The 27,381-nt window shown below is 56.0% G+C and overlaps 2 protein-coding genes across 2 annotated transcripts; one reads left to right on the top strand and one right to left on the bottom strand.

Moving 5' to 3' along the window:
* The first annotated feature begins 248 nt into the window (after nucleotides 1–248).
* LOC115916676 (alpha-actinin-4) lies at nucleotides 249–19,344 on the top strand. Its single transcript, XM_030970392.1, has 19 exons — nucleotides 249–399; nucleotides 657–744; nucleotides 1,412–1,490; nucleotides 1,565–1,646; nucleotides 3,626–3,711; nucleotides 5,647–5,739; nucleotides 7,020–7,250; nucleotides 7,844–7,991; nucleotides 8,430–8,580; nucleotides 9,388–9,496; nucleotides 10,224–10,364; nucleotides 11,509–11,691; nucleotides 13,050–13,184; nucleotides 13,842–14,021; nucleotides 15,086–15,232; nucleotides 15,344–15,424; nucleotides 15,922–15,984; nucleotides 16,792–16,950; nucleotides 17,828–19,344. The coding sequence occupies exons 1-19, from the start codon at nucleotides 336–338 to the stop codon at nucleotides 17,984–17,986; spliced, it is 2,379 nt and encodes a 792-aa protein (XP_030826252.1). The 5' UTR covers nucleotides 249–335; the 3' UTR covers nucleotides 17,987–19,344.
* A 995-nt stretch (nucleotides 19,345–20,339) lies between these two features.
* Nucleotides 20,340–27,364, bottom strand: LGALS4 (galectin 4). Its single transcript, XM_030970388.1, has 10 exons — nucleotides 27,309–27,364; nucleotides 26,753–26,841; nucleotides 25,744–25,945; nucleotides 24,407–24,526; nucleotides 23,660–23,683; nucleotides 23,131–23,175; nucleotides 22,977–23,006; nucleotides 22,446–22,534; nucleotides 21,463–21,634; nucleotides 20,340–20,605 (listed from the first exon to the last, which is right to left on the bottom strand). Exons 1-10 carry the CDS (start codon nucleotides 27,351–27,353, stop codon nucleotides 20,459–20,461), a joined length of 963 nt encoding a protein of 320 aa, XP_030826248.1. The 5' UTR covers nucleotides 27,354–27,364; the 3' UTR covers nucleotides 20,340–20,458.
* Nucleotides 27,365–27,381: the final 17 nt, after the last annotated feature.

Below are 27,381 nucleotides of genomic sequence, written 5' to 3'. Positions count from 1 at the left end.
CCCTGGAATCCATTCCCTGGGGCAGAATTTCCCCCTGGAATCCTTTCCCTGGGGCAGAATTCCCCCGGAATTCTTTCCTGGGGAATTCCCCCTGGAATCCTTTCCCTGGGGCAGAATTTCCCCCTGGAATCCTTTCCCTGGGGCAGAATTCCCCCCTGGAATCCTTTCCCTGGGGCAGAATTCCCCCTGGAATCCATTCCCTGGGGCAGAATTCCCCCTGGAATCCATTCCCTGGGGCAGAATTCCCACCTGGAATCCATTCCCTGGGGCAGAATTCCCACCTGGAATCCATTCCCTGTGTTTTCCCCGCAGAGATTGTGGACGGGAACGCCAAGATGACGCTGGGCATGATCTGGACGATCATCCTGCGCTTCGCCATCCAGGACATCTCCGTGGAAGGTAATGGGACACGGGATCCGCTCCTGGGGTTGGGGGATCCACACGGGATCTGCTCCTGAGATTGTCGTATCCACCCTGGGATCTGCCCCTGGGACTGTGGGATCTACCCCCAGGATTTGTTCCTGGGATTGTGGGATCTGCTCCTGGGACTGTGGGATCTACCTGGGATCTGCTCCTGGGACTGTGGGATTCCCTCCCGGGATCCACCCCCGGGATCCACCCCCGGGATCCCCCAATCTCTGCTCCTGCTCCCGCAGAGACCTCGGCCAAGGAGGGGCTCCTGCTCTGGTGCCAGCGGAAAACGGCTCCGTACAAGAACGTCAACGTCCAGAACTTCCACATCAGGTCCTTCCTCTTCCTCCTTCCTCCTTCCTTCTTCCTCTTCCTCCTTCTTCCCCTTTCTCTTCCTCCTTCCCCGGGCGGCTCTTCCTCTTCCTCAAATTCTCAACTTCCTCTTCGGCTCTTGGCCTCTTCCTCCCCCTCTTCCTCTGCGCTTCCCCAGGCCAGGCTTTCGCTCAGTCCGGTGATCGAATCCTCATTTTCCCCACGGATTCCTGGGATCTGATCCCCATTTTCCCTGTGGATTCCCAGGATCTGATCCCAAATTTTCCCCATGGATTCCTGTGATCCAATCCCCATTTTCCCCTTGGTTTCCCAGGATCTGATTCCCATTTTCCCCGTGGATTCCCGGGATTTGATCCCTATTTTCCCTGTGGATTCCCGTGACCCGATCCCCACTTTCCCCACATATTCCCATGATCTGATCCCGGTTTTCCCTGCGGATTCCCATGATCTGATCCCCATTTTCTCTGTGAATTCCCGGGATCTCGCTCCCATTTTCCCCGTGGATTCCCGGGATCTGATCCCCATTTTCCCCATGGTTTCCCAGGATCTCACTCCCATTTTCCCCGTGGATTCCCGTGACCCGATCCCCACTTTCCCCGCATATTCCCATGATCTGATCCCGGTTTTCCCCGCGGATTCCCGGGATCTGATCCCCATTTTCCCCCAGCTGGAAGGACGGGCTGGCCTTCAACGCCCTCATCCACCGGCACCGCCCGGAGCTGATCGAGTACGACAAACTGCGCAAGGTAAACCCCAAACCCTCCCCTGGGAAACCCGGGGATTGGGGAATTCCCACCCACGGAGCCTCTCCTGCCCCCAGGATGATCCTGTCACCAACCTCAACAACGCCTTCGAGGTGGCTGAGAAGTACCTGGACATTCCCAAGATGCTGGACGCCGAGGGTAAGCGTGGAATTCCGGATCCGGGGGATCCCGGGGTCTCCTCCAGCCCTGGAGGGGCATTTCCTCGCAGGATCCCTGGTTTAACCTGGGTTTCTCCTGTTTAGCACCAATTCCCAGCTGTGCAGGTGGATTTATCCAGGATTTGGGATGCTCAGGGTTCCAAAATGGTTTGATTTTGTCATCCTGTACTTCCGGGGATGCAGAACTCTCAGGACTCCACAGCTGTACAATCCCACAATTCCAGCATCCCATAAATCTGGCATTCCCTTCTTCTAGGATCCCGTAATTCTCAGATTTCGTTATTCCAGGACCCCACAATTCCAGCATCCTGTAGATCTGGCATTCCCTTTTTCTAGGATCCCACAATTGCAGGATTTCATTATTCCAGGACCCCACAATTCTAGAATCCCACAAATCTGACATTTTCTTCTTCTAGGATCCCATAATTCTCCGGTTTCATTATTCTAGGATCCCACAACTCTTTGATCCCACAGCTCCAGGACCCCACGACTCTTTGATCCTTCAATTCCAGGACCCCACAATTCCAGCATCCCACAATTCCAGCATCCCACAAATCTGACATTTTCTTTTTCTAGGATCCCGTAATTCTCGGATTTCATTTTCCAGGACCCAACAATTCCAGGACTCCACAACTCTTGGATCCCACACTTCCAGGATCCCACAATGCCAGCATCCCACAAACCTGGCATTCTCTTTTTCTAGGATCCCGTAATTCTCGGATTTCATTTTCCAGGACCCCACAATTCCAGGAGCCCCCATTGGAGCCACCCAACCCAACCCCAAATTTTCCCCATCCAGCCCCAATCCCATCCAGGTGGATCCCCCAGGATTTGGGGCCCTCAGAGCAGAATTCCAGCTGGGAGAGGCTCCCAGTTTACTCCCAGTTCGCTCCCAGTTCACTCCCAGTTCGACTCCCAGTTCACTCCCAGTCATTCCCAGTTTGCTCCCAGTTTGCTCCCAGTTTAACCCCCGCGGTTCCCCGCAGACATCGTGAACACGGCGCGGCCGGACGAGAAGGCCATCATGACCTACGTGTCCAGCTTCTACCACGCCTTCTCCGGGGCCCAGAAGGTACCGGGAGCTTCCGGAATCTTCCTCCCGGCTCCGCCCCTTCTGGAACTTTCCCCTCTGGAATTCCCTCTCCGCGCTCACGCTCGCTTCTCTTGCAGCCGCGGCCGCTGTCGCTCGGGGGGGCTCCGGGACCGCCCCCGGCTGGCTCATGAGGGGTTAAACCTGCCTGGGGGTCCTGAAACTCTGGGAAATTCCTGGGAAATTCGTGGGAATCCGTGGAAAATCCATGGGAAATCCATGGGAATATATGGGAAATCCGTGGGAAATTAATGGGAATCCAGGGAAATACGTGGGATTCCATAAAAATCCACGGAAGTCAATCCATGGAAATCCACAGGAGTCCATAAAGAATTAATGGGAAGTCAATCCATGGAAATCCACAGGAGTCCATGGGAAATCCGTGGAGAATTAATGGGAATCCATGGGAAATTAATGGGAATCCTTGGAAATCCGTGGGATTCCATAAAAATCCATGGAAAGTCGATGGGAAATCCACCGGATTCCATGGGAAACCCACGGAAACCCGTGGGAAATTTGTAGGAATCCCTGGTAAATCCATGGGAAATCGTGGGAAATCCATGGGAATCCATGGGAAGTTAGTGGAAATCCACAGGATTCCATGGAAACCCGCAGAAATCCGTGGGGAATTTGTAGGAATCCGTGGGAAATTCATAGAAATCCACGGGATCCCGTGGAAATCCATGAGAAATCCACGTGAGATCCGGGCAGGGGGATTGAGGGACGTGGCCAAGGCAGGACCAACCCCCCATGAGCCACCCCAGGGAGGGGATCCCGGCCCCGGGGAGCGCTTCCCGCCCGCGCTGGGAGCGTTTTGGGGATCTGGGAACGCTGCTGGAGCTGTGGCTGTCTCTGCTCTCCCCGGGCAGATATCGTGGGCACGCTGAGGCCCGACGAGAAGGCCATCATGACCTACGTGTCCTGCTTCTACCACGCCTTCTCCGGGGCCCAGAAGGTGAGCCCGGCCCCGGAGAGCCCTGCTGCCCTGCCCTGGGGTCTGGGATCTGCTCAGGGTCTGGGATCTGCCTGGGATCTGGGATCTGCCTGGGATCTGCCCTGGCTGCTGCTCTGCTTGGCCTGGGCACGGGGGAAGTGGGGCCTGGCTCCGCTGAGGTCACGCTGCCTTTTCCTCGGGGTTCTTCCTGTGTTCCCTTCCTCATTCCCTGTCTTTATTCCCTTCCTTTTGCCCTTTTTTCCTTTCCTTTTGCCCCTTATTCCTTCCATTTTGCCCTTTGTTCCCTTCCTTTTGCCTTTTCTTTATCCTTTTCCCCTTTATTCCCTTCCTTTTCCCCTTTCTGTTATCCCTTTCCTTTTCCCCCTTCCTTTGTTCCTTTTCTCATTCCTTTCCTTTATTCCCTTCTTTTTTTCTTTTATTTATCCCTTTCCTTTTCCCCGTTCTCCCCTTGTTTTTCCCTTTCCTTTATCCCTTTCCTTTTCCTTTTTATTCCCTTCTTTTTCCTCTTTATCCCCTTCCTTTCCCCTTCCCTTTATCCCTTTCCTTTTGCCCTTTATTCCCTTCCTTTTGCATTTTATTCCTTTCCTTTTTCCTTTACTTTATCCCTTTTCTCCTTTCTTTTATTCCCTTTCTCATTCCCTTTATTCCTTTCCTTTTCCCTTTCCTTTTCCCTTTTGTTTATTCCTTTCCTTTTCCCCTTTTATTTCCTTCCTTTATCCCTTTTTTCCCCTTCTTTTATCCCCTTCCTTTTCCCTTTCCTTTATCCCCTTCCTTTTCCCTTTTTTCCCTTCCTTTTCCCTTTTATTCCCTTATTTATCCTCTTTATCCCTTTCCATTTCTCCTTTCTGCCTTTTCTTTTCCCCTTCATTCCCTTATTTTTCCCCTTTATCCCTTTCCATTTCTCCTTTCTGCCTTTCCTTTTCCCCTTCATTCCCTTATTTTTCCCCTTTATCCCTTTCCATTTCTCCTTTCTGCCTTTCCTTCTCCCCTTTATTCCTTTCCTTTCCCTCCCTCTCCCCCACATCCTTTATTTGATTTATTGATTTCCCTCATTGATTTCCTTTCTTTCCTTCCCCCCCGGCCGCTGGATTTTCCTCCTCCCGGCCCTTCCCAGTTCCTCTTCGTCCTCCTCCTCCTCCTCCTGGATTCCTCCTCTGCCTCCCGCCCAGGTACCTCCAGCCCGGCCTCCTCCTCCTCCTCCTGCTGGGGCAGATCGGGGTCGGGATTGGGATCAGACCCACTGAGGGCTGGGGTTCCTTTTTATTTCCCCTTCCTTCTATTTTCTTTTTCTTTCCCTTTTTTTCCCCTTTTCTCCCAATTTTCCCCTCTTTTCTCCCATTTGCCCCCTTTTTTTCCCTATTTTTTCCTCTTTTTTCCCTATTTTTCCCCTCCTTTCTTTCCCCTTTCTTTCCTTCAAACTTTTTTTGTTTTCCCTGTTTTCTCCCAATTTTCCCATTCCTTTCCCTCTCTTTTTTCCTCCTATTTATACTTTTTCCTCCTTCTTTTCCCCTTTATTTTTCCTTCACTTTCCCTTTTTCCTCCTTTTTTCTCGCACTTTCCTCCTCCTTTCTGTTCTTTCTTCCTTTTTTCTTCCTCTTCCCTCTGCCTCTTTCCCTGGGGCCGGGGGTGTCCCTGACCCCATTTCCCGTTCCCATATTCCCAATCTCAAATTCCCAATCCCAAATACCCAATCCCATATTCCCATTTTCCCATATTCCCATTTTCCCAAATTCCCATATTCCCATATTCCCATATTCCCAATCCCATATTCTCATATTCCCAGTCCCAAATTCCCAATCCCATATTCCCAAATTCCCATTCTCATATTCCCAGTCCCAAATTCCCAATCCCATATTCCCAAATTCCCATATTCCCATATCTCCATATCCCCAAATTCCCGAATTCCCAAATTCCCGAATTCCCGAATTCCCGCAGGCGGAGACGGCCGCCAATCGGATCTGCAAAGTTCTGGCCGTGAACCAGGAGAACGAGCAGCTCATGGAGGACTACGAGCGCCTGGCCTCGGATGTAAGGGGGGAAACACCCCAAAAACACCCCAAAAACACCCCAAAAACACCCCCAAAACACCCCAAAAACACCCCCCAAAAACACCCCAAAAACACCCCCAAAAACACCCCCAAAACACCCCAAAAACACCCCCAAAAACACCCCCAAAAACACCCCAAAAACACCCCAAATCCCCTATGGATCACTGTGAGTGCCTGGCCTTGGATGTAAGGGGGAAACACCCCAAAAACACCCCCAAAAACACCCCAAAAACACCCCAAAAACACCCCAAAAACACCACAAAACCACCCCCAAAAACACCCCAAATCCTCCCCAAAAACACCCCAAAATCACCCCAAAAACACCCCAAATCCCCCCATGGATCACTGTGAGCGCCTGGCTTGGGATGTAAGGGGGAAAAACCCCAAAAACACCCCAAAAACACCCCAAATCCCCCTCCCACATCCGCAGTCCCTGTTCCCCCAGCTGCTGGCATGGATCCAGCCCCATCCCACACCCCAAAACCAATCCCAAACCCCATCCCACACCCCAAACCCCATCCCAAACCCCAAAACCAATCCCAAACCCCATCCCACACCCCAAACCCCATCCCACACCCCAAACCCCATCCCACACCCCATCCCACACCCCAAACCCCATCCCAAACCCCAAACCCCATCCCAAACCCCACCCCACACCCCAAATCCATGTCCCCCCAGCTGCTGGCGTGGATCCAGCGCACCATCCCCTGGCTGGAGGCCTGGGACCCCCAGAAGACCATCCCAAACCCCATCCCACACCTGATCCCACACCCCAAACCCCATCCCACACCCCATCCCACACCCCAAACCCCATCCCACACCCCAAACCCCATCCCAAACCCCAAAACCAATCCCAAACCCCATCCCACACCCCAAACCCCATCCCAAACCCCATCCCACACCCCAAACCCCATCCCACACCCCAAACCCCATCCCAAACCCCAAAACCAATCCCAAACCCCATCCCACACCCCAAACCCCATCCCACACCCCATCCCACACCCCACACCCCAAACCCCACCCCAAACCCCACCCCACACCCCAAAACCATGTCCCCAGCTGCTGGCGTGGATCGCACACAGCGCATCCCCTGGCTGGAGCCGGGACCCCCAGAAACCATCCCAAACCCCATCCCACACCTGATCCCACACCCCAAACCCCATCCCACACCCCAAACCCCATCCCACACCCCATCCCACACCCCAAACCCCATCCCACACCCCAAACCCCATCCCAAACCCCAAATCCATGTCCCCCCAGCTGCTGGCCTGGATCCAGCGCACCATCCCCTGGCTGGAGGCCCGGGACCCCCAGAAGACCATCCCGGCCATGCAGCAGAAGCTGGAGGATTTCCGCGAGTACCGCCGGGTGCACAAACCCCCCAAGGTGCAGGAGAAATGTCAGCTGGAGATCAACTTCAACACCCTGCAGACCAAACTGCGCCTCAGCGGCCGGCCCGCCTTCATGCCCTCCGAGGGCAGGATGGTCTCGGTGGGTCTCGGGGCTTCGGGGTCCTAAACCCACCCTAAACTGCCCCAAATCTGCCTTAGCCCCAAATCTGCCTTGGCCTTCTGGGGGCAGGATGATCTGGGGGCTTTGGGGTCCTGGGGGGGCTTAAATCCAGCCTAAACTGCCTCAAATCCACCCTAAACTGCCCCAAATCCACCCTAAACTGCCCCAAATCTGCCCCAGGGCAGGATGGTCTCAGTGGGTCTGGGGTCTTCGGGGTCCTGGGTTGGGATTTGGGGCTTCTCAGGGGGTCAAATCCACCTTGGGGTAACCCTGAGGGGTTTTTGGGGTGACTCTGAGGGGGTTTTGGGGTGACTGAGGGGTTTTGGGGTGGCTCTGAGAGGTTTTGGGGTTACCCTGGACAGTTTTGGGGTGGCTCTGAGGGTTTTTGGGGTCCCCAGGACATCGGGGCAGGCTGGCAGTGCCTGGAAGAGGCCGAGAAGGGACACGAGGAGTGGGGTCACCTGTGCCAGGGGTTTTGGGGTGACCCTGGGGATTTTTGGGGTGACCGTGGGGGTTTTTGGGGTGACCCTGGGGGTTTTTGGGGTGACCTTGGACGTTTTTGGGGTCCCCAGGACATCGGGGCAGGCTGGCAGCGCCTGGAACAGGCTGAGAAGGGACACGAGGAGTGGCTGCTGACGGAGCTGCGGCGCCTGGAGCGCCTCGATCACCTGGCCGAGAAATTCCGGCAGAAAGCCTCGATCCACGAGGGGTGGACGGAAGGTGAAGGGTGGGGAGGGGTCTGGGGGAGCAGGGGAGGGATTTGGGGAGCAAGGGGGGGATTTGGGGTTCAGGGGAGGGATTTGGGGAACAGGGAATGGAATTGGGGGTGACAGAGATTTAGGGTGTCCCACCCCTGCGCGGAATGGAAGGTGGGGGGGTGGCACAGGGTGGGTTTAGGGGTCTCAGGGATGTCCCCACACCTGTGCCCAGGTAAGGAGGTGGCAGAGGGGTGACACAGGCAGGGTTTTGGGGTCTCAGGGATGGCACAGGCAGGGTTTAGGGGTCTCAGGGATGTCCCCACACCTGTGCCCAGGTAAGGAGGTGGCACAGGGGATGGCACAGGGTGGGTTTAGGGGTGTCAGGGATGTCCCCACACCTGTGCCCAGGTAAGGAGGTGGCACAGGGGTGACACAGGCATGTCCCCCCACCTGTGCCCAGGTAAGGAGGTGGCCCTGCGGGACCGGGACTCGGGCACGGCCTCCCTGGCCCAGGTGCGGGCGCTGCTCCGCAAGCACGAGGCCTTCGAGTCGGACCTGGCGGCGCACCAGGACCGGGTGGAGCAGATCGCGGCCATCGCCCAGGAGCTCAAGTATGGGAGCCCAAACCACCCCCAAAATACCCCAAATTGGACCCCAAAGTAACCCCCAAAGTGTCCCCAAAAACAAACTCCAGCCATCGCCCAGGAGCTCAAGTATGGGAACCCAAAATGCCCCCCAAATTGGACCCCAAAGCAAACCCAAATCATTGCCCAGGAGCTCAAGTATGGGAACCCAAACCGCCCCCAAAACATCCCAAACTGGACCCCAAAATCACCCCCAAAGTGACCCCAAAAGCAAATCCAAGTCATCGCCCAGGAGCTCAAGTATGGGAACCCAAACCACCCCCAAAATGCCCCAAATTGGACCCCAAAGTAACCCCCAAAGTGTCCCCAAAAACAAACTCCAGCCATCGCCCAGGAGCTCAAGTATGGGAACCCAAAATGCCCCCCAAATTGGACCCCAAAGCAAACCCAAATCATTGCCCAGGAACTCAAGTATGTGAATCCAAAACACCCCAAATTGGACCCCAAAATAATCCCCAAAGTGTCCTGGGGTGACCCCAAAAGCAGATCCCAGCCATCGCCCGGGAACTCAAGTATGGGAACCCAAAAAAACCACCCCAGACTGGACCCCAAAATCACCCCCAAAGTGACCCCAAAAGCAAATTGCAGCCATCACCCAGGAGCTCAGGTGTGGGAACCCAAAACATCCCCCATTTCTCCCCATTTCCCTCCGATTTTTCCCCATTTCCCCCGTTTTTCCCCATTTCCCCCGTTTTTCCCCATTTCCCCCCCGTTTTTCCCCATTTTTCCCCATTTCCCTCCCATTTCTCCCCATTTTCCCCCATTTTTCCCCAGTGAGCTGGATTACTACGACTCCCCGAGCGTCAACGCGCGGTGCCAGAAGATCTGCGACCAGTGGGACCTGCTGGGCTCGCTGACCCACAGCCGCCGCGAGGCCCTCGAGGTTGGTCCCGGGGATCCCAAACAGCCCCAGAGCCCCAGATCCCAACCCCAGATCCCACCCCAGATCCCAACCCCAGATCCCAACCCCGGATCCCAGTGAACCCCTGGATCCCAACCCTGGGATCCGTGACCAGTGGGACCTGCTGGGCTCGCTGACCCACAGCAGCCGCGAGGCCCTCGAGGTCAGCCTGGGGATCCTGTGGGGAGGGAGGGGATCCCAAACAGCCCCAGATCCTGGTCCTGGATCCCAAACACCCTGGGATCCCCAAAAACCTCAGATCCCGACCCCAGATCCCAACCAATCCCAGGATCCCAACCAGCCCCAGATCCCAGCCCTGGATCCCAACCCTGGATCCCAAATAGCCCTGGGATCCCCCTGCCCAGGATCCCAACCAATCCCAGGATCCCAACCAGCCCCAGATCCCAGCCCTGGATCCCAGCCCCAGATCCCAACCCTGGATCTCAGCCCTCCCCACGATGCCAAACACTCCTGGGATCCCAACCCTGGATCTCAACCCCGGATCCCACCCCTGGATCCCACCCCTGGATCCCCCCTGAGCCCAATCCCAGCATTTCTGTCCCCAGAAAATGGAGAAGCAGCCGGAAACCATCGACGAGCTGCACCTGCTCCCAGATCCCAATCCCAGATCCCAATCCCTGATCCCAATCCCTGATCCCAACCCCAGATCCCAATCCCTGATCCCAATTTTGGCGTTTTCTGTCCCCAGAAAATGGAGAAGCAGCTGGAGACCATCGACGAGCTGCACCTGGAGTACGCCAAGCGCGCGGCGCCCTTCAACAACTGGATGGAGAGCGCCATGGAGGACCTGCAGGACATGTTCATCGTGCACACCATCGAGGAGATCCAGGTGGGATCCCAGATCCAGGCTCCTCTCCCAAAAATAATTAAAAAAAAAAAAGACATTTTCTGGGTGGTTTCTGGTGGGGTTTGGGTGTTTTATTGCTGAGTTTGTGGTAGAGGACGGAGGTTTGGGGATTGAGCAGCTCCCAGATGCAATTCCTGGAATTCTGAGGAATTATTCTGTGGAATTACTCTGTGGGATAATTCTGTGGAATAAATCTGGGGAATTGCTCCATGGAATTAATTCTGTGGAATAATTCTGTGGAATTATTCTGCGGAACAATTCTGTGGAACAGTTCTGAGCAATAATTCTGAGGAATAATTCTGTGCAATAATTTTGTGGAATAATTTTGTGGAATTACTCTGTGGAATAATTCTGTGGAATAATTCTGTGGAACTATTCTGTGGACTAATTCTGTGGAATTAAATCTGTGGAATTATTATTCTGTGGAATAATTCTGTGGAATTGTTCTGTAGAACTATTCTGGGGAATAATTCAATGGAATAAACCTGTGGAATGATTCTGTGGAATTATTCTATGGAATAATTCTCAGGAATTCTGTGGAATAATTCTGTGAAACAATTTCGTGGAGTAATTCTGTGGGAACAATTCTGTGGGATAATTCTGAGGAGTTATTCTGTGGAATTAGTCTCTGGAATTAGTCTGTGGAGTAAGTCTGTGGAATTATTATTCTGTGGAATAATTCAGTGGAATTATTATTCAGTGGAATTATTATTCAGTGGAATTATTCTGTGGAACAATTCTGAGGAATAAATCTGTGTAACAATTCTGTGGGATAATTCTGAGGAGTTATTCTGTGGAATTAGTCTCTGGAATTAGTCTGTGGAATAAGTCTGTGGAATTATTATTCTGTGGAATAATTCAGTGGCATTATTATTCTGTGGAATTATTCAGTGGAATTATTATTTTCTGTGGAACAATTCCATGAAATTATTCCGTGGAACAATTCTGAGGAATAAATCTGTGGAACAATTCTGTGGGATAATTCTGAGGAATTATTCAGTGGAACAGCCCCGTGGAATAAATCTGAGCAATAATTCTGCGGGATAACTCTGCGGAACAATTCCACGGGGAATAATTCTGCGGAACAAGCCTGAGCAGTAATTCCGAGGAATCATCCGTCCCCCAGGGCCTGATCGCGGCGCACGAGCAGTTCAAGTCGACGCTGGGCGACGCCGACCGGGAGCGGGAGGCCATCCTGGGCATCCAGGGCGAGGCGCAGCGCCTGGCGGAGCTGCACGGGCTGCAGCTGCCCGCCAGCAACCCCTACACCTCGGTCACGGCCCAGGTCATCAACTCCAAGTGGGAGCGGGTGCGGAGCCCGGCCTTTCCACCCTGCCCTCCCTTTTGGCCGCTTCTCCTGGCGTTTCTCCCATTTCCCTGCGGTTTTCCCCCTTTCTCCTGCAATTTTCCCCCTTTCCCAGCAGGGTTTCCCACCCCTTTCCTGTTTTTCCTGATTTCCCAGCAGGGTTTCCCACCCCTTTCCTGTTTTTCCTGATTTCCCAGCAGGGTTTCCCATCCCTTTCCTGTTTTTCCTGATTTCCCAGCAGGGTTTCCCACCCCTTTCCCGTTTTTCCAGATTTCCCAGCAGGGTTTCCCACCCCTTTCCCGTTTTTCCCAATTTCTCAGTTTCCCAACAGGGTTTCCCATCCGTTTCCCGGTTTTCCTGATTTCCCAGCGGGGTTTCCCTCCCACTTTTCCCATTTTTCCCAATTTCTCAGTTTCCCAGCAGGGTTTCCCAGTTTCCAGTAGGGTTTCCCACCTCTCTCCTGTTTTTCCTGGTTTCCCAGTAGGATTTCCCACCCCTTTCCCATTTTTCCTGATTTCCCAGCAGCATTTCCCACCCTTTTCCCATTTTTCCCCAATTTCCCAGTTTCCCAGCAGCGTTTCCCAGTTTCCCAGTAGGGTTTCCTAGTTTCCCAGTAGGGTTTCCCACCCTTTTCCCATTTTTTCCCCAATTTCCCAGTTTCCCAGTAGGGTTTCCCAGTTTCCCAGCAGGGTTTCCCACCCTTTTCCCATTTTTTCCCCAATTTCCCAGTTTCCCAGCAGGGTTTCCCACCCTTTTCCCATTTTTTCCCCGATTTCCCAGCAGCATTTCCCACCCTTTTCCCATTTTCCCCAATTTCCCAGTTTCCCAGCAGCGTTTCCCAGAGTCCCAGCAGCATTTCCCACCCTTTTCCCATTTTCCCCCAATTTCCCAGCAGGATTTCCCACCCTTTGCCATTTTTTCCCATTTTTCCTGATTTCCCAGCAGCGTTTCCCACCCTTTTCCCATTTTTCCCCAGTTTCCCAGCAGGTTTCCCACCCTTTTCCATTTTTCCCATTTTCCCAGTTTCCCAGCAGCGTTTCCCACCCTTTTCCCATTTTTCCCCGGTTTCCCAGCAGCCTTTCCCACCCTTTTCCCATTTTTTCCCGGTTTCCCAGCAGCATTTCCCACCCTTTTCCCATTTTTTCCCCGATTTCCCAGCAGCATTTCCCACCCTTTTCCCATTTTCCCCCAATTTCCCAGCAGGATTTCCCACCCTTTGCCATTTTTTCCCAATTTCCCAGTTTCCCAGCAGCGTTTCCCAGAGTCCCAGCAGCATTTCCCACCCTTTTCCCATTTTTTCCCCAATTTCCCAGCAGCGTTTCCCACCCTTTGCCATTTTTCCCCATTTCCCCCATTCCCAGGTGCAGCAGTTGGTGCCCAAGCGGGACCAGGCGCTGCAGGAGGAGCAGAACCGGCAGAACTCCAACGAGCACCTGAGGAGGCAGTTCGGGAGCCAGGCCAACCGCGTGGGGCCCTGGATCCAGACCAAGATGGAGGTCAGCAACTGGGAATACTGGGAGCACTGGGGTGGAGATGGTGGGATGGCAGGAATGGAGATGGAGATGGATGGTGGGATGGTGGACGTGGGATGGTGCGGATGGTGGAGATGATGGAATGGTTGAGATGGTGGAGATGCTGGAGAGGGTGGGATGGTGGAGAGGGTAGAGATGGAGATGATGGGATGGTGGACATGGATAGGGTGAAGATGGTGGAGATGGTGGGATGGTGGAATGATGGAGATGGTGGAGGTGGTGGGATGGTGGAGATGGTGGGATGATGGAGATGGTGTAGGTGGTGGGATGGTGAACATGGATAGGGTGGAGATGGTGGAGATGGTGGAATGATGGAGATGATGGGAGGGTGGAGATGGTGAATATGGTGGAGATGATGGAGATGGTAGGATGGTGGGGGGATGGTGGGATGGTGGAGATGGAGACAGGGATAATGGGATGGTGACATGGTAGGATGGTGGAGATGGTGGAGATGGTGGAATGATGGAGATGATGGAGATGGAGATGTGGAGATGGTGGGATGGAGATGGTGGAATCACCCTGGGGATCACCCCAGGAGGAGCCGGTGGGAGGTGCCGGGAGGGCCGGGATCGTTGGGATTGATCAGCTCTGCAATGGAACCCCCTGCGCTGGTGTCCCCAGGAGATCGGGCGGATCTCCATCGAGATGAACGGCACCCTGGAGGACCAGCTGAACCACCTGAAGGAGTACGAGCAGAACATCGTGGAGTACAAGCCCAACCTGGAGCTGCTGGAGCAGCAGCACCAGCTGGTGCAGGAGGCGCTCATCTTCGACAACCAGCACTCCAACTACACCATGGAGGTGGGACCCCGAGGGCTTCGGGGTCATCCTGAGGGGTTTGGGGGTCACCGAGGAGATCCAGGGTTGTCCGGAGGGGTTTTGGGGTCATCCTGAGGGGATTCGGGGTTGTCCCAAGGGGTTGTGGACCTGTGGGGATTTGGGAGTGAGGGGGTCCCACAGGGATTTGGGGATCCCAGGGGGTTTGGGGGATCCTGGGAGGGGTTTGGGGTCGTCCCAAGGGGCTGGGACTGGGGAGGCCCGTCTCCAGCTGGGATCCGCCCACAGGGGATTGGGGTGATCCACGGGATCAGGGGGATCCCAGGGAGGGCTTTGGGCCCGGTCCCTCCCAGGGTGCGCAGGGGCCCTGATCCTTTGGGCCCTGGGATCCCTCCCATGGTGCTTTGGGGTGATCCACTGGGATCAGGGTGCTCAGTGGGCCCTGGATCCCTCCCAAAGTGCTTAGGGTGATCCTTTGGGCCCTGGATCCCTCCCAAGGTGCTCAGGGTGATCCTTTGGGCCCTGGATCCCTCCCAAGGTGCTCAGGGTGATCCTTTGGGCCCTGGATCCCTCCCAAAGTGCTCAGGGTGATCCTTTGGGCCCTGGATCCCTGCCAAGGTGCTCAGGGTGATCCCTTGGGCCCTGGATCCCTCCCAGGGTGCTCAGGGTGATCCTTTGGGCCCCGGATCCTTCCCAAGGTGCTCAGGGTGATCCTTTGGGCCCTGGATCCCTCCCAAGGTGCTCAGGGTGATCCTTTGGGCCCTGGATCCTCCCAAGGTGCTCAGGGTGATCCTTTGGGCCCCGGATCCCTCCCAGGGTGCTCAGGGTGATCCTTTGGGCCCTGGATCCCTCCCAAGGTGCTCAGGGTGATCCTTTGGGCCCTGGATCCCTCCCGTGGTGCTCAGGGTGATCCTTTGGGCCCTGGATCCCTCCCAAGGTGCTCAGGGTGATCCTTTGGGCCCTGGATCCCTCTCAGGGTGATCCTGTGGGCCCTGGATCCCTCCCGTGGTGCTCAGTGGGCCCTGGATCCCTCCCGTGGTGCTCAGGGTGATCCTTTTTCCCCTCCCTGCCCCATCCCTGTGCTGCAGCACCTGCGCGTGGGCTGGGAGCAGCTGCTGACCACGATCGCCCGAACCATCAACGAGGTGGAGAACCAGATCCTGACCCGCGACGCCAAGGGCATCAGCCAGGAGCAGATGCAGGAGTTCCGCGCCTCCTTCAACCACTTCGACAAGGTCGGGGATCCTGGGGGATCTGGGGGATCTGGGGGATTTGGGATCCCCCCTGGAATGGGGGAGCTGCTCCTGTTTTCCCTCATTTCCCCCATTTCTTCTGTGTTTGCTCAGGACCACGGCGGTGCCCTGGGCCCCGAGGAGTTCAAGGCCTGTTTGATCAGCCTGGGCTACGACGTGGAGAACGACCGGCAGGTACTGCCTGCTTCCTCCTCTTCCTCATCCTCATCCTCATCCTTCCTTCCTTCCTTCCTTCCTTCCTTCCTTCCTTCCTTCCTTCCTTCCTTCCTTCCTTCCTTCCTTCCTAAATTCCTAAATTCCTAAATTCCTAAATTCCTAAATTCCTAAATTCCTAAATTCCTTCCTGAATTCCTAAATTCCTAAATTCCTAAATTCCTTCCTAAATTCCTAAATTCCTTCCTTCCTAAATTCCTAAATTCCTTCCTAAATTCCTTCCTACATTCCTTCCTACATTCCCTCCTTCCTAAATTCCTTCCTTCCAAAATTCCTTCTCTCCTTTTTCCTTTCCTCCCTTTCCATCCTTCCTTCCTCCTTCCCTTCCTCCCTTCCTTTTCATCCTTTTCTGAGCCGGTTTTCTCCTCTAATGGATTCTCTGCTTTTTCTCTCCCTCTCCCTCTTCCTCCTCCCTTTCCCTCTTCCTCCTCCTCTTCCTCTCCCCTTCCTCCCGGCAGCCCAAGCGCCGCACGGACTCCAACGACTTCCGCGCCCTGCTGTGCTCTGCAGGATCCAGCCTGGTAACCTCCTCCTTTTCCTGCTTTTTCACCTTTTATTTTCTCCTTTTTCCATCCTTTTCTCATCCTTTTTTCCTCCTTTTTTCCTCCTTTTTTCCTCCTTTTTCCATCCTTTTTTCCTCCTTTTTTCCTCCTTTTTCCATCCTTTTTCCTCCTTTTTCCTCCTTTTTTCCTCCTTTTTCCATCCTTTTTCCTCCTTTTTCCTCCTTTTTCCTCCTTTTTTCCTCCTTTTTCCATCCTTTTTTCCTCCTTTTTTCCTCCTTTTTCCTCCTTTTTTCCTCCTTTTTTTCCTCCTTTTTCCATCCTTTTTTTTCCTTTTTCCTCCTTTTTTCATCCCTTTTTCCTCCTTTTTTTCCTCCTTTTCCATCCTTTTTTCCTCCTTTTTCTCCTCCTTTTTCCTTCCTTTTCCATCCTTTTTCCATCCTTTTTTCCCTCCTTTTTCCTCCTTTTTCCTCCTTTTTCCTCCTTTTCCCTTCCTTTTCCTCCTTTTTTCCTCCTTTTTTCCTCCTTTTTCCATCCTTTTTCCTCCTTTTTCCTCCTTTTTTCCTCCTTTTTCCTCCTTTTTTCCTCCTTTTTCCATCCTTTTTTCCTCCTTTTTTCCTCCTTTTTTCCTCCTTTTTCCTCCTTTTTTCCTCCTTTTTCCATCCTTTTTTCCTCCTTTTTTCCTCCTTTTTCCATCCCATCCCTGTGGGGGGAGGAGGAAGGGCTGCGGAACCCCAGGAACCGTGGGGAAAGCTCCAGAATTCCCTGGGAGAAGGTTCTGGAACAGCTGGGGAAGCAGCAGGATCCCTGACCGCGCTGTCCCCGCAGGGCGACGCGGAGTTCCAGCGGATCATGGCCGTGGTGGATCCCAACGGCAGCGGCAGCGTCACCTTCCAGGCCTTCATCGACTTCATGTCCCGGGAAACCACGGACACGGCCACGGCCGAGCAGGTCATCAACAGCTTCCGCGTGCTGGCCGGGGACAAGGTGGGCACGAGCTTGGTGTGGGTTGGTTGATGGGGTGTGTTGGGTCTGGGGGGTTGTGTGATTGGTTTGCTAATGGCTGAGTTGGTCTGGTTGGTGGTTCTTTGGGGGTGGGCGGTCTGGGTTTGGTGGTTCTGGGGGCTGGTGGTTCTGGGGGTCTGGGGTGGTTCTGGGGGGTTTGGGATGGCTGGGTCTGGGAATGCTGGGGCATTTGGGATTCTGGGGGGTTGGGTGTGGTGGGGTTCTGGGGGCGGGGGGTTCGGGGGTTTGGGTGTCTGGGAGTCTGGGTTTTGGGGGTCGGGGTGATTGGTCGTGGCTGGGGGAGTTCTGGGGTGGGAGTTCTGGGGGTCGGGGTGGTCTGGGGGTTTGGGAATTGGGGGTTGGGGTGGTTCTGGGGGGTCTGGGATGGTTCTGGGGGGTCTGGAGTGGTTCTGGGGGGTCTGGGGTGGTTCTGGGGGGTCTGGGATTGTTCTGGGGGTCTGGGGTGGTTGGGGGGTTTGGGGTGGTTCTGGGGGTTTGGAATGGGGCAGGGGGTTTGGGATGGTTCTGGGGGGTCTGGGGTGGTTCTGGGGGGTCTGGGGTGGTCCTGGGGGGTCTGGGGTGGTTCTGGGATGGTTTGGGAAGGGGGCAGTGGGGTTTGGGAAGGACACAGCAGAATTACATGGTGAGATTTGGGAACTGAGGGTGGGATTTAGGGATTAAGACCAAGGCAGGATTTGGGGACCACTTTTTCAGAGTTTGTCATTCCGCTGGTGGGATCACTGACACTGGGGCTTGGTTAACCCCCGTTTTTCCCCCATTCTTCCCCCATTTTCCCATTTCTCCCCATTTTTCCCGTTTACCCCTGTTTTTCCCCATTTCCCCCCCCGTCCATCCCCAGAACTACATCACGGCGGCGGAGCTGCGCCGGGAGCTGCCGGCGGCGCAGGCCGAGTACTGCATCGCGCGCATGGCGCCCTACCCCGGCCCCGACGGCGTCCCCGGCGCCCTGGACTACAAATCCTTCTCCACGGCGCTCTACGGCGAGAGCGACCTCTGAGCGGGGCCCGGGCTCCTCGAGATCCCGCAGGATCCCTCGGGATCCCCCAGGATCCCAGGTCCCCCGCAGCCCCGGGTCCCCCAGGAGCCCCAAGGGTCCCGGATCCCTGATGGTCCCCAATGGTCCTGGAGCCCTGAGGATCCCCCAGGATTCCCGGGGATCCCAGATCCTGGATCCCTGATGGTCCCGGATCCCTGAGGGTCCCCAGGGGTGCCCCAGGATCCTTGAGGATCCCAGATTTCCAACAGTCCCAGATCCCCCAGGATCCCCGAGGGCCCTCAGGATCCCGGATCCCCGACCGTCCCCAACGGTCCCGGATCCCTGAGGGTCCCCCGGGATCCCCAAGGATCCCAGATCCCTGATGGTCCCTGAGGGTCCCGGATCCCTGGAGGATCCCAGATGATCCTGGATCTCTGGGGATCCCTGAGGATCCCGGATCCCCGGTGGTCCCAGACCTTGGAGGATCCCGGATCCCTGACGGTCCCTGAGGGTCCCCCAGGACCCCCAAGGATTCCCGACGGTCCTGGATCCCCAACAGTCCCAGATCCCTCAGGATCCCTGAGGGATCCCGGATCCCCGACCCCCCCCCGCCTCCTACTATGCAACAGTTGATTGATGTTGGGATATTTCGGGATGCGATTCCCACTTTTCCTCGGGTTCCGCCTCCCGCGGGGCCTGGCAGCGCCCGGAAATGGTTATTTTTGGTAACGAGACACAGAAAGAGAGAGGGGAAAAAAGAGAAATTCCTGCTATTTTCCACGGGATCAGCGGCGCAGCCCGAGGGTTCCCTCTCCCCTCACGTTTCCCCCGCTTCTCACGTAATTTATGGGGAAAAATTCGGGGTTTTAGGGGTTTTTTTTTAGGTTTTTCACTCACATTCCCACCTCGGAGCAGCGTTTTGTGGACCAAAAAAAAAAAAAAAGGGGGAAATAAGGGGGGAATAGGGAAAAAAGGCGAGAAATGCGAAGCGTGGAAAAAATTAGGAGGAAAAATGTGGAGGGAGATGGAAAATTAGGAAAAAAAATAAAGAGAAATGAAAAATGTGGAAAAAATAGGAGAGGAATGAGGAAAATCATAGAGAAATCTGGAGGAATACAGAAAAAATTTGGGAAAATAATGATAAATAAAGAAGAGTAAGGAGAAAAATCGAGAGAAATAAGGAGAACTGTAGAAAAGTATTAAAAATTAAGAGAAACAATGAGGAAAATTATGAGAAATCCACCTAATACAGCGCCTGATCCTGGAAAATTTTGATGGGAAGCAGAAAATTCCGGTTTCCTTTATAACTTTACGGATTTATTATATAAATATATATTCACGTAGCAGCTTCTTTGTCCTGTAATTAAAATATTGCTGGAAAAAAACAACCTTTGGGATCCTGGAGTTTTTCCTCGCTTTTCCCCCAGGTATAGCCAATCTTTAGGGGAGAAAATGACCATTTTGAGATAAAAATGGGGTCGTTGGGAAGGGACATTTTGGGGGTAAAATTGAGGTGATTTTTTTTGTATGGGTCAGAAAAATTGTGGGGTTGTAAAACCTGAGGTGATCTATAAGTGATGGAAGGAATACTTTTGTGGTAAAATGTGAGTGCAGGGTCCCTAAGTTGTGTTGATTTTCCCCTATGTTCCCCATCCTTTTTTCTCTCCCCCTTCCCACCCTTTTTCCCTCACTTATTTTTTCCCCCTCACATTTTCTGCATTTTCTCCTGGCCTTTTCCCCTCACATTTCCCTCTTTGTTCCCATCACGTTTCCCTCTCTTTTCCCCTCACCTTTCCCACCCTTTTTTCCCCTCATGATTCCAACTTTTTTCTCCCTTCACATTTCTCTCTCTTTTCCCCTCATATTTCTCTCTCTTCTCCCCTCACATTTCCCCCTCCCCTCCTTTCCCCCCCCTTTTCCCCTCCCCCTCTCTCCCTCTCCCCTCCTTTCCCCCCCTTTCCCCTTCTCCCTCCCCCTCTCCCCCCTCTCTCCCCCTCTTTCTCTCTCCCCCCCCCTCTCCCTCTTCCTTTCTCTTTTCCCCTTCCCCTCACATTTCCTCCCCTTTTCCCCTCACATTTTCCTCCCTTTCCCCCTCACATTTCTCTCTTCTCCTGTCATGATTCCCGCCCTTTTCTCCCCTCACGATTCCCGCCCCTCCTCTCCCCTCACGTTTTCCCGCCCTCCTCTCCCCTCACGTTTTCCCGCCCTCCTCTCCCCTCACGTTTTCCCGCCCCTTTCTCTCTCACTTTTCTCTCTCTTTTCCCCTCACATTTCCCTCTTTTCCCCTCACCTTCCCTACCCATTTTCCCCTCAAGTCTCCCGAGCCGGAGCAGGCAGGAACAGCTTTATTGAGGTCAGTGTCGGGAGAGGATAATTGGGGGGCATTTGAGGAGGACATTTATGGGGCAATTATGGGGCAGTTATGGGGCAATTACAGGGCAGTCACGGGGCTGTTCCAGGGCACTTATGGGGCAGTGACAGGACACTTGTGGGTCAGAAATGGACATAGGACAGGACCACATCGCCCTCGATCTCCAGCACGTCCACGTGGGGCCCGGCTGGCACCCGGTGGTGGAAATCGAAGAGCGGCTGCCCCTCAACGAACACCTTGAAGCGATGGTTCCCACAGCGGATTGACAGCTGGAGGGAACGGGGACAACTGTCACCTCAGAGACCCTCAAAATCACACCAGGGACCCTCAAAGTGCCCCAGAGACCCCCAAAGTCACCCCAGAGACCCCCAGAGTCACCGGACCCCCAAGTCACCTCAGAGACCCACAAATCCACCCCTGGGCCCCCCCCATGACCCCCCAAAGCCCCCCAGAGCCCCCAAATCCCCTCGTGACCCTCAAAATCACCCCAAACCCCCAAATACCTAAGGACCCCAAAATCCCCACCCCGGTGACCCCCCTCCCCAGGGCCCCCAAATCCCACCCTGTGACCCCACTGCCCCATGACCCCAGAGACACCTCTGAGTGACCCCAAATCCCACCCTGTGCCCCCTCCCCATGACCCCAAACCCCTCTGAGGCCCCCAAATCCCACCCTGTGCCCCCTCCCCATGACCCCAAATCCCACCCTGTGCCCCCTCCCCATGACCCCAAACCCCTCTGAGGCCCCCAAATCCCACCCTGTGCCCCCTCCCCATGACCCCAAACCCCTCTGAGGCCCCCAAATCCCACCCCTGTGCCCCTCCCCATGACCCCAAACCCCACCCTGTGCCCCCTCCCCATGACCCCCAAACCCCTGAGGGACCCCCAAATCCCACCCTGTGCCCCCTCCCCATGACCCCAAACCCCCTCCTGCTCCCCTCCCCATGACCCCAAATCCCCTCCTGCTCCCCTCCCCATGACCCCAAACCCCTCTGGGCCCCATCCCCCCTCCTGCTCCCCTCCCCATGACCCCAAACCCCTCTGAGGCCCCCAAATCCCCTCCTGCTCCCCTCCCCATGACCCCAAACCCCCTCCCAAGCCCCCCCGGACCCCAAACCCCCGCTCACGTCGAAGTAGCGGCCGCGCTGGAAGGGGCTGCAGCAGCCGATGTCCCTCTCCTCGTGGCCCCAGCCGCCCCCCAGGAAGGAATTCCGGACCACGGCGTCGCCCTCGTCCATCCTCGGGTTCAGGTGCAGCACCACGTCCCCCCCAGGGCCCGCCCGCAGGTTGATGTGGAACCTGGGGGGGTTCGGGGGCATTTTCGGGGGGGGTTTGGGGTGTTTGGGGGCATTGGGGGGCATTTTGGAAGGTTTTGGGGGGGATTTTGGACTGTTTGGGGGGAGGAATTTTGGACTGTTGGGGGGGGGATTTGGGGTGTTTTGGGGGGATTTGGGGTGTTTGGGGGGGATTTGGGGATCCTGGGGTTGTGACGGGGGGGTTGAGAGGGGATTTTGGGGTGTTTGGGGGATTTTTGGGGGGCATTTTGGACTGTTTGGGGGGGATTTGGGGTGTTTTGGGGGGATTTGGGGATCCTGGGGTTGTGACAGGGGGGTTTGGGAGGGGATTTTGGGGGATTTTGGGGTGTTTGGGGGTGTTTGGAGCGATTCAGGTGCAGCACCACGTCCCCCCACAGGGCCCACCTGCAGGTTGATGTGGAACCGGGGGGGGTTCGGGGGTGAATTTTGGGGTGTTTGTGTCTTTAGGGGGGGGTTTGGGGGGCATTTGGGGGTGTTTGTGGGGGGATTTTGGGATTTGGGGAGGATTTGGGGGTCCTGGAATGGTGACAGGGGGGCTTAGGCAGGATTTTGGGGTGTTTGGGGGGATTTCATGGGGTTTGGGGGGGAATTTGTGGGGGATTTTGGGGTGTTTGGGGGTCCTGAGGTGGTGATGGGGGATTCAGGGTCAGGGCAGGTCAAAGCTGGGAAGATTTTGGGGTCCTGGGGCGGATTTTGGGATCCTGGGAGATGCCACAGGGGAGTTTTGGGGACATGGGCAGCTTTGGGGGGGCCAGGGGGATTTTGGGGAGGGGTCTTTGGGGGGTCCCCAGTACCTGTTGGCGTGGTGGGGGACGAAGCCCTTGATGATGATGGTTTTTTTGGGGATCAGCCCCCCCGGGATGGTGGCAATGAAGGGGACGGGCTGGGGGGCACAAAGGGGGGGCTCAGAGTGGGGTGAGACCCCCCCAGGACCTCCCAAATCCCAACAAATCCCCCAGAACCCAAATCCCACCCTCAGAGCCCCCAAACCTCCCCCGGACCCCCTCAAATCCTACCCTGTACCCTCCAAAACCCCCTGGGACCCCCAAATCCCACCCTGAGCACCCCAAATACCCCAAAACCTTCCTGGACCCCCAAATCCTCCGAATCCCACCCCAAAACCCCCAAATCCCCTCTTGAGTCACCCCAAAACCCCCCTGGACCCCCAAATCCCCCCTTAACCCACCCCAAACCCCCAAATCCCCCCAGGACGCCCAAATCCCCCCTCAAACCACCCCAAATCCCCCTTGAGCCACCCCAAACCCCCAAATCCCCTCTTGAGTCGCCCCCAAAACCCCCCAGGACCCCCAAACCCCCAAACTCACCGGGTGGAGGGTGGGGGGCTGCTGCATCACCTGTGGGGCACAATTTGGGGTCAAATGGGGGTCGCACCTGGGGAACCCCCCCCAGGGACCCCCCCGATGGGGAAGGGGTGAATTTTGGGGTTTTGGTGAATTTGGGGGACCCCTCCCCACTTACCGGCAGGTTACAGTCGGGGTAGATGGGGGTGACCTGGGGGGCGTCCTGAGGGGGGGAAACACAGGTCAGGGGGACCCCAAAATCTTCTGGGGACCCCCAAAATTCACCTGGGAAACTCAAAATCCGCCTGGGGACCCCCAGAATCCATGGGGATCCCCTAAATCCAGCTGGGACTCCCAAAAATTCACCTGGGAAACTCAAAATGCACCTGGGGACCACCTAAATTCACCCGGGGACCCCAAAACCCGGGGACCCCCAAAATCCTTATGGGACCCTACAAAATCACCTGGGGACCCCAAAAATCCACCTGGGGACCCCCAAAATCCTTATGGGACCCTACAAAATCACCTGGGGACCCCAAAATCCTTATGGGACCCCAAAAATCACCTGGGGAGCCCAAAATCATCTGGGAAACTCAAAGTCCACCTGGGGATCCCTCAAACCCACCTGGGGACCCCAAAAATCACCTGGGGATCCCCCAAACCCATCTGGGACCCCCCAAAATCCACCTGGGGACCCCCAGACTCACCGGGACGCGCGGGGGAAACGCTCCCTGTAAGGGAAGAGGGGGCGTCAGAGCGGTTTTGGGGTGCAGGGGTGGAATTTTGGGGTCCAGATTTGAAATTTTGGGGTCGGGTGGTGGAATTTTGGGGTGCAGGGGGGAATTTTGGGGTTCGGGAGAGGAATTTTGGGGTGCAGGGCGGAATTTTGGGATCGAGGGGAGGAATTTTGGGGTCCAGGAGTGGCTTTGGGGTCCAGGAGTGGAATTTTAGGGTGCAAGGGTGGGGGGTCCGGGAGTGGAAATTTGGGGTTCCGGGGGTGGAATTTTGGGGTCCAGGGCTGTTTTTAAGGCGCGGTTTTTGGGGTGCAGGGCGTTTTTAGGGTCTCACCCCTCCGCCCAGCACCGAGGCCGAAGTGCAGCTCCAGGTAACGGGGGTTCCAGGTGTGTTTTGGGGCCGTTTTGGGGGCGTTTTAGGGGCACAAGGATGATTTTAAGGACAGATTTTTGGGGTCAGGGGTTGGTTTTAGGGTCCAGGGCTGTTTTTAGGGTGCAGGTTTTTGGGGTGCAGGGCGTTTTTAGGGTCTCACCCCTCCACCCAGCACCGAGGCCGAGTGCAGCTCCAGGTAACGGGGGTTCCAGGTGTGTTTTGGGGGCCGTTTTGGGGGCACAAGGATGATTTTAAGGGCGGTTTTTGGGGTCCAGGTTTAGATTTAGGGTGCAGGGCTGATTTTTAGGGTGCAGATTTTGGGGTTCAATGTGTTTTTAGGGTCTCACCCCTCCGCCCAGCACCGAGGCCGAGTGCAGCTCCAGGTCCCCGTCCACGTTCACGGCCGTCACCTGCTCCGGGGGCAGCCGGTGCGGGAACTCCTCGTAGAAAGTTCCGTTCACCAGGACCTGGCGTGGCGGGGGGAGAAAAGGGGGTCAGGGACCCCAAAATACCCCAAACGCACCCCCAGGAACCCCGAGTACACCCAGCAATCCTCAAATATCCCTGGGACACCCCAAATATCCAACTGGGACCCCAAAATATCCCTGGGATACCCCAAATATCCAACTGGGACCCCAAAATATCCCTGGGATACCCCAAAATACCCCAAACGCACCCCCAGGGACCCCAAATACACCTGGGACACCCCAAATATACCTGGGACACCCCAAATACCCATCCAGAAATCCCTACCCAAAAACCCATACACAAAAACCCCCAAAGCCCCCCCCATAAATACCCCTTGGGGACCCCAAATACCCCAAAACCCCAAGAATCCCCCAAAGGTACCCCAACCCCTTGGGACCCCAAAGCCCCACCCCTAAATGGCCACCCCAAAATCCCCCCTACCACGAAGGGCCCCCCCCAACCCCAAATCCCCAATTCCTGAGGACCCCAAATCCCTCCAATGACCTCAAACCCCCAAATCCCCCAAAGGACCCCCAAACCCCCTTGAGGATCCCAAATCCCCCTTAGAAAACCCCAAAGCCCCACATACCAGTACCCCGGGGCCGGCTGATGACCATCTCGAAGGGTCCCCACCCACCAAATCCCCTCTAAGGACCCCAAAACCTCTCAAACCCCCAAATCCCCCCAAAGGACCCCAAATCCCCCCTTGAGGATCCCAAAGCCCCCAAAGCCCCCTCCCCATACCCGGTACCCCTCGGGGTGACACTGATGACCATCTCGAAGGGTCCCCCCATCCCCTTAGGGACCCCGAACCCCCCAAAATCTCCCCCTAAGGACCCCAAATCTCCCTCCAATGACCTCAAACCCCCCAAATCCCCCCAAAAGGACCCCAAACCCCCCTTGAGGATCCCAAATCCCCCTTGAGGATCCCAAAGCCCCCAAAGCCCCCTCCCCATACCCGGTACCCCTCGGCGGTGACGCTGATGACCATCTCGAAGGGTCCCCCATCCCCCAAATCCCCTTCTAAGGACCCCAAAACCTCTCAAACCCCCCAAATCCCCCCAAAGGACCCCAAATCCCCCCTTGGCCACCCCAAGAACCCCCTAAATCCCCTCCTAACGACCCCAAATCTCTCCCGAGTGACCCCAAATCCCCCCTTAAGGACCCCAAATCCCCCCTTGAGGATCCCAAATCCCCCAGGGACCCCTCCCCATACCCGGTACCCCTCGGGGGTGACGCTGATGACCATCTCGAAGGGTCCCCCCGGGCACAGGGGGTGCAGGTCCCGCCTCTGCTCGTCCCCCCAGTGCCCCCCCCGGCGGCTGTTGAGCACCGAGACCCCCGCCCCAAACCGGGCATTGACGTGCAGGGCCACGTCCGCCTCCTCCTGGGGCCCCGTGGCCAGGTTAACGCGGAACCTGGGGACAGCAGGGACACCTGTGTCACCTCAGGGTCACCTCAGGGTCACCTCAGGGTCATCCAGTGTCACCCAGTGTCACCTCAGGGTCACCTCAGTGTCACCTCAGTGTCACCTCAGTGTCACCCAGTGTCACCTCAGTGTCACCCAGTGTCACCCAGTGTCAGGTTCACCTCAGTGTCACCTCAGGGTCACTCAGTGTCACCCAGTGTCACCTCAGTGTCACTCAGTGTCACCCAGTGTCACCTCAGTGTCACTTCAGTGTCACCTCAGTGTCACCCAGTGTCACCCAGTGTCACCGTTCACCTCAGTGTCACCCAGTGTCACCCAGTGTCACCTCAGTGTCACTTCAGGTTCACCTCAGTGTCCCCCGAGACCCCCACCCCAACCAGGTTCAGGTGTCCTCCCAGTGTCCCCCCAGTGTCCCCAAGGTCTCCCCAGTCCCCTCCCAATGTCCCCAATTCCCTCCCAGTGCCCCAGTGTCCCCGTGCCCTCCAGTCCCTCCCAGTGGCTCCCAGTGGCTCCCAGTGCCCCCCAGTACCCCAAATCCCTCCCCTAAATGTCCCCAAATCCCCCCCAATGTCCCCAATCCCCTCCCAGTGCCCTCCCAGTGCCCCCCCAGTGCCCCAAATCCCCCCCAAAAACCCCCAAATGTCCCCAAATCCCCCAATGTCCCCAATCCCCTCCCAGTGCCCTCCCAGTGCCCCCCAATTCCCTCCCAGTGCCCCCCAGTACCCCAAATCCCCCCCTAAATGTCCCAAATTCCCCCCAGTCCCTCCCAGTTTATCCCAGTTCAGCCCAGCATTACCAGTCGGGCTGGGGGGTCACCACCCCCTGCACGTACACGGCCATGCCAGGCCGGAGCCCCCCGGGCACGGGGGCCACGTAGGGCAGGGGCTGGGGGGGACAAAGGGGGGGTCAGGGGGTCCCCAAATGTCCCCACCAGGGGGACAGGGACCCCAAAATGTCCCAGAGACCCCCCAAACCCCTCCCCCCGTTTTTGGGGTGACAGGGACCCCAAATGTCCCCACCAGGGTGACAGGGACCCCGAAATGTCCCAGAGACCCCCCAAACCCTCGTTTTTTCCCTCCTTTTTCACTGGGGGGACAAAGGGACCCCAAACTCTCCCCACTTTCTGGGGTGACAGGGACCCCAAATGTCACTGGGAGGGTGACAGGGACCCCCCCAAACCCTTCCCCTCATTTTTGGGGTGACAGGGACCCCCCCCAGACCCTTTCCCCCTCATTTTTGGGGTGTCGAGGTGCCCAGATGTCCCCACCAGGGTGACGGGGACCCCAAATATCCCACAGACCCCTCCCCCCCCATTTTCGGGGCGCCCCCAGCCCCATTCCGGGGGTACCCACCGGGTTGTAGGAGGGCTGGTACCCGGGTGGGGGCACAAACGCCATGGCGGCAGCGGTGACAAAGGTGACAGAG

This window comes from Camarhynchus parvulus, unplaced genomic scaffold (genome assembly GCF_901933205.1).
Source record: "Camarhynchus parvulus unplaced genomic scaffold, STF_HiC, whole genome shotgun sequence".
In the NCBI taxonomy this organism is placed as follows: domain Eukaryota; kingdom Metazoa; phylum Chordata; class Aves; order Passeriformes; family Thraupidae; genus Camarhynchus; species Camarhynchus parvulus.
Note: the sequence above shows the minus strand (reverse complement) of the source record. Positions and strands in the feature narration are given on the sequence as shown.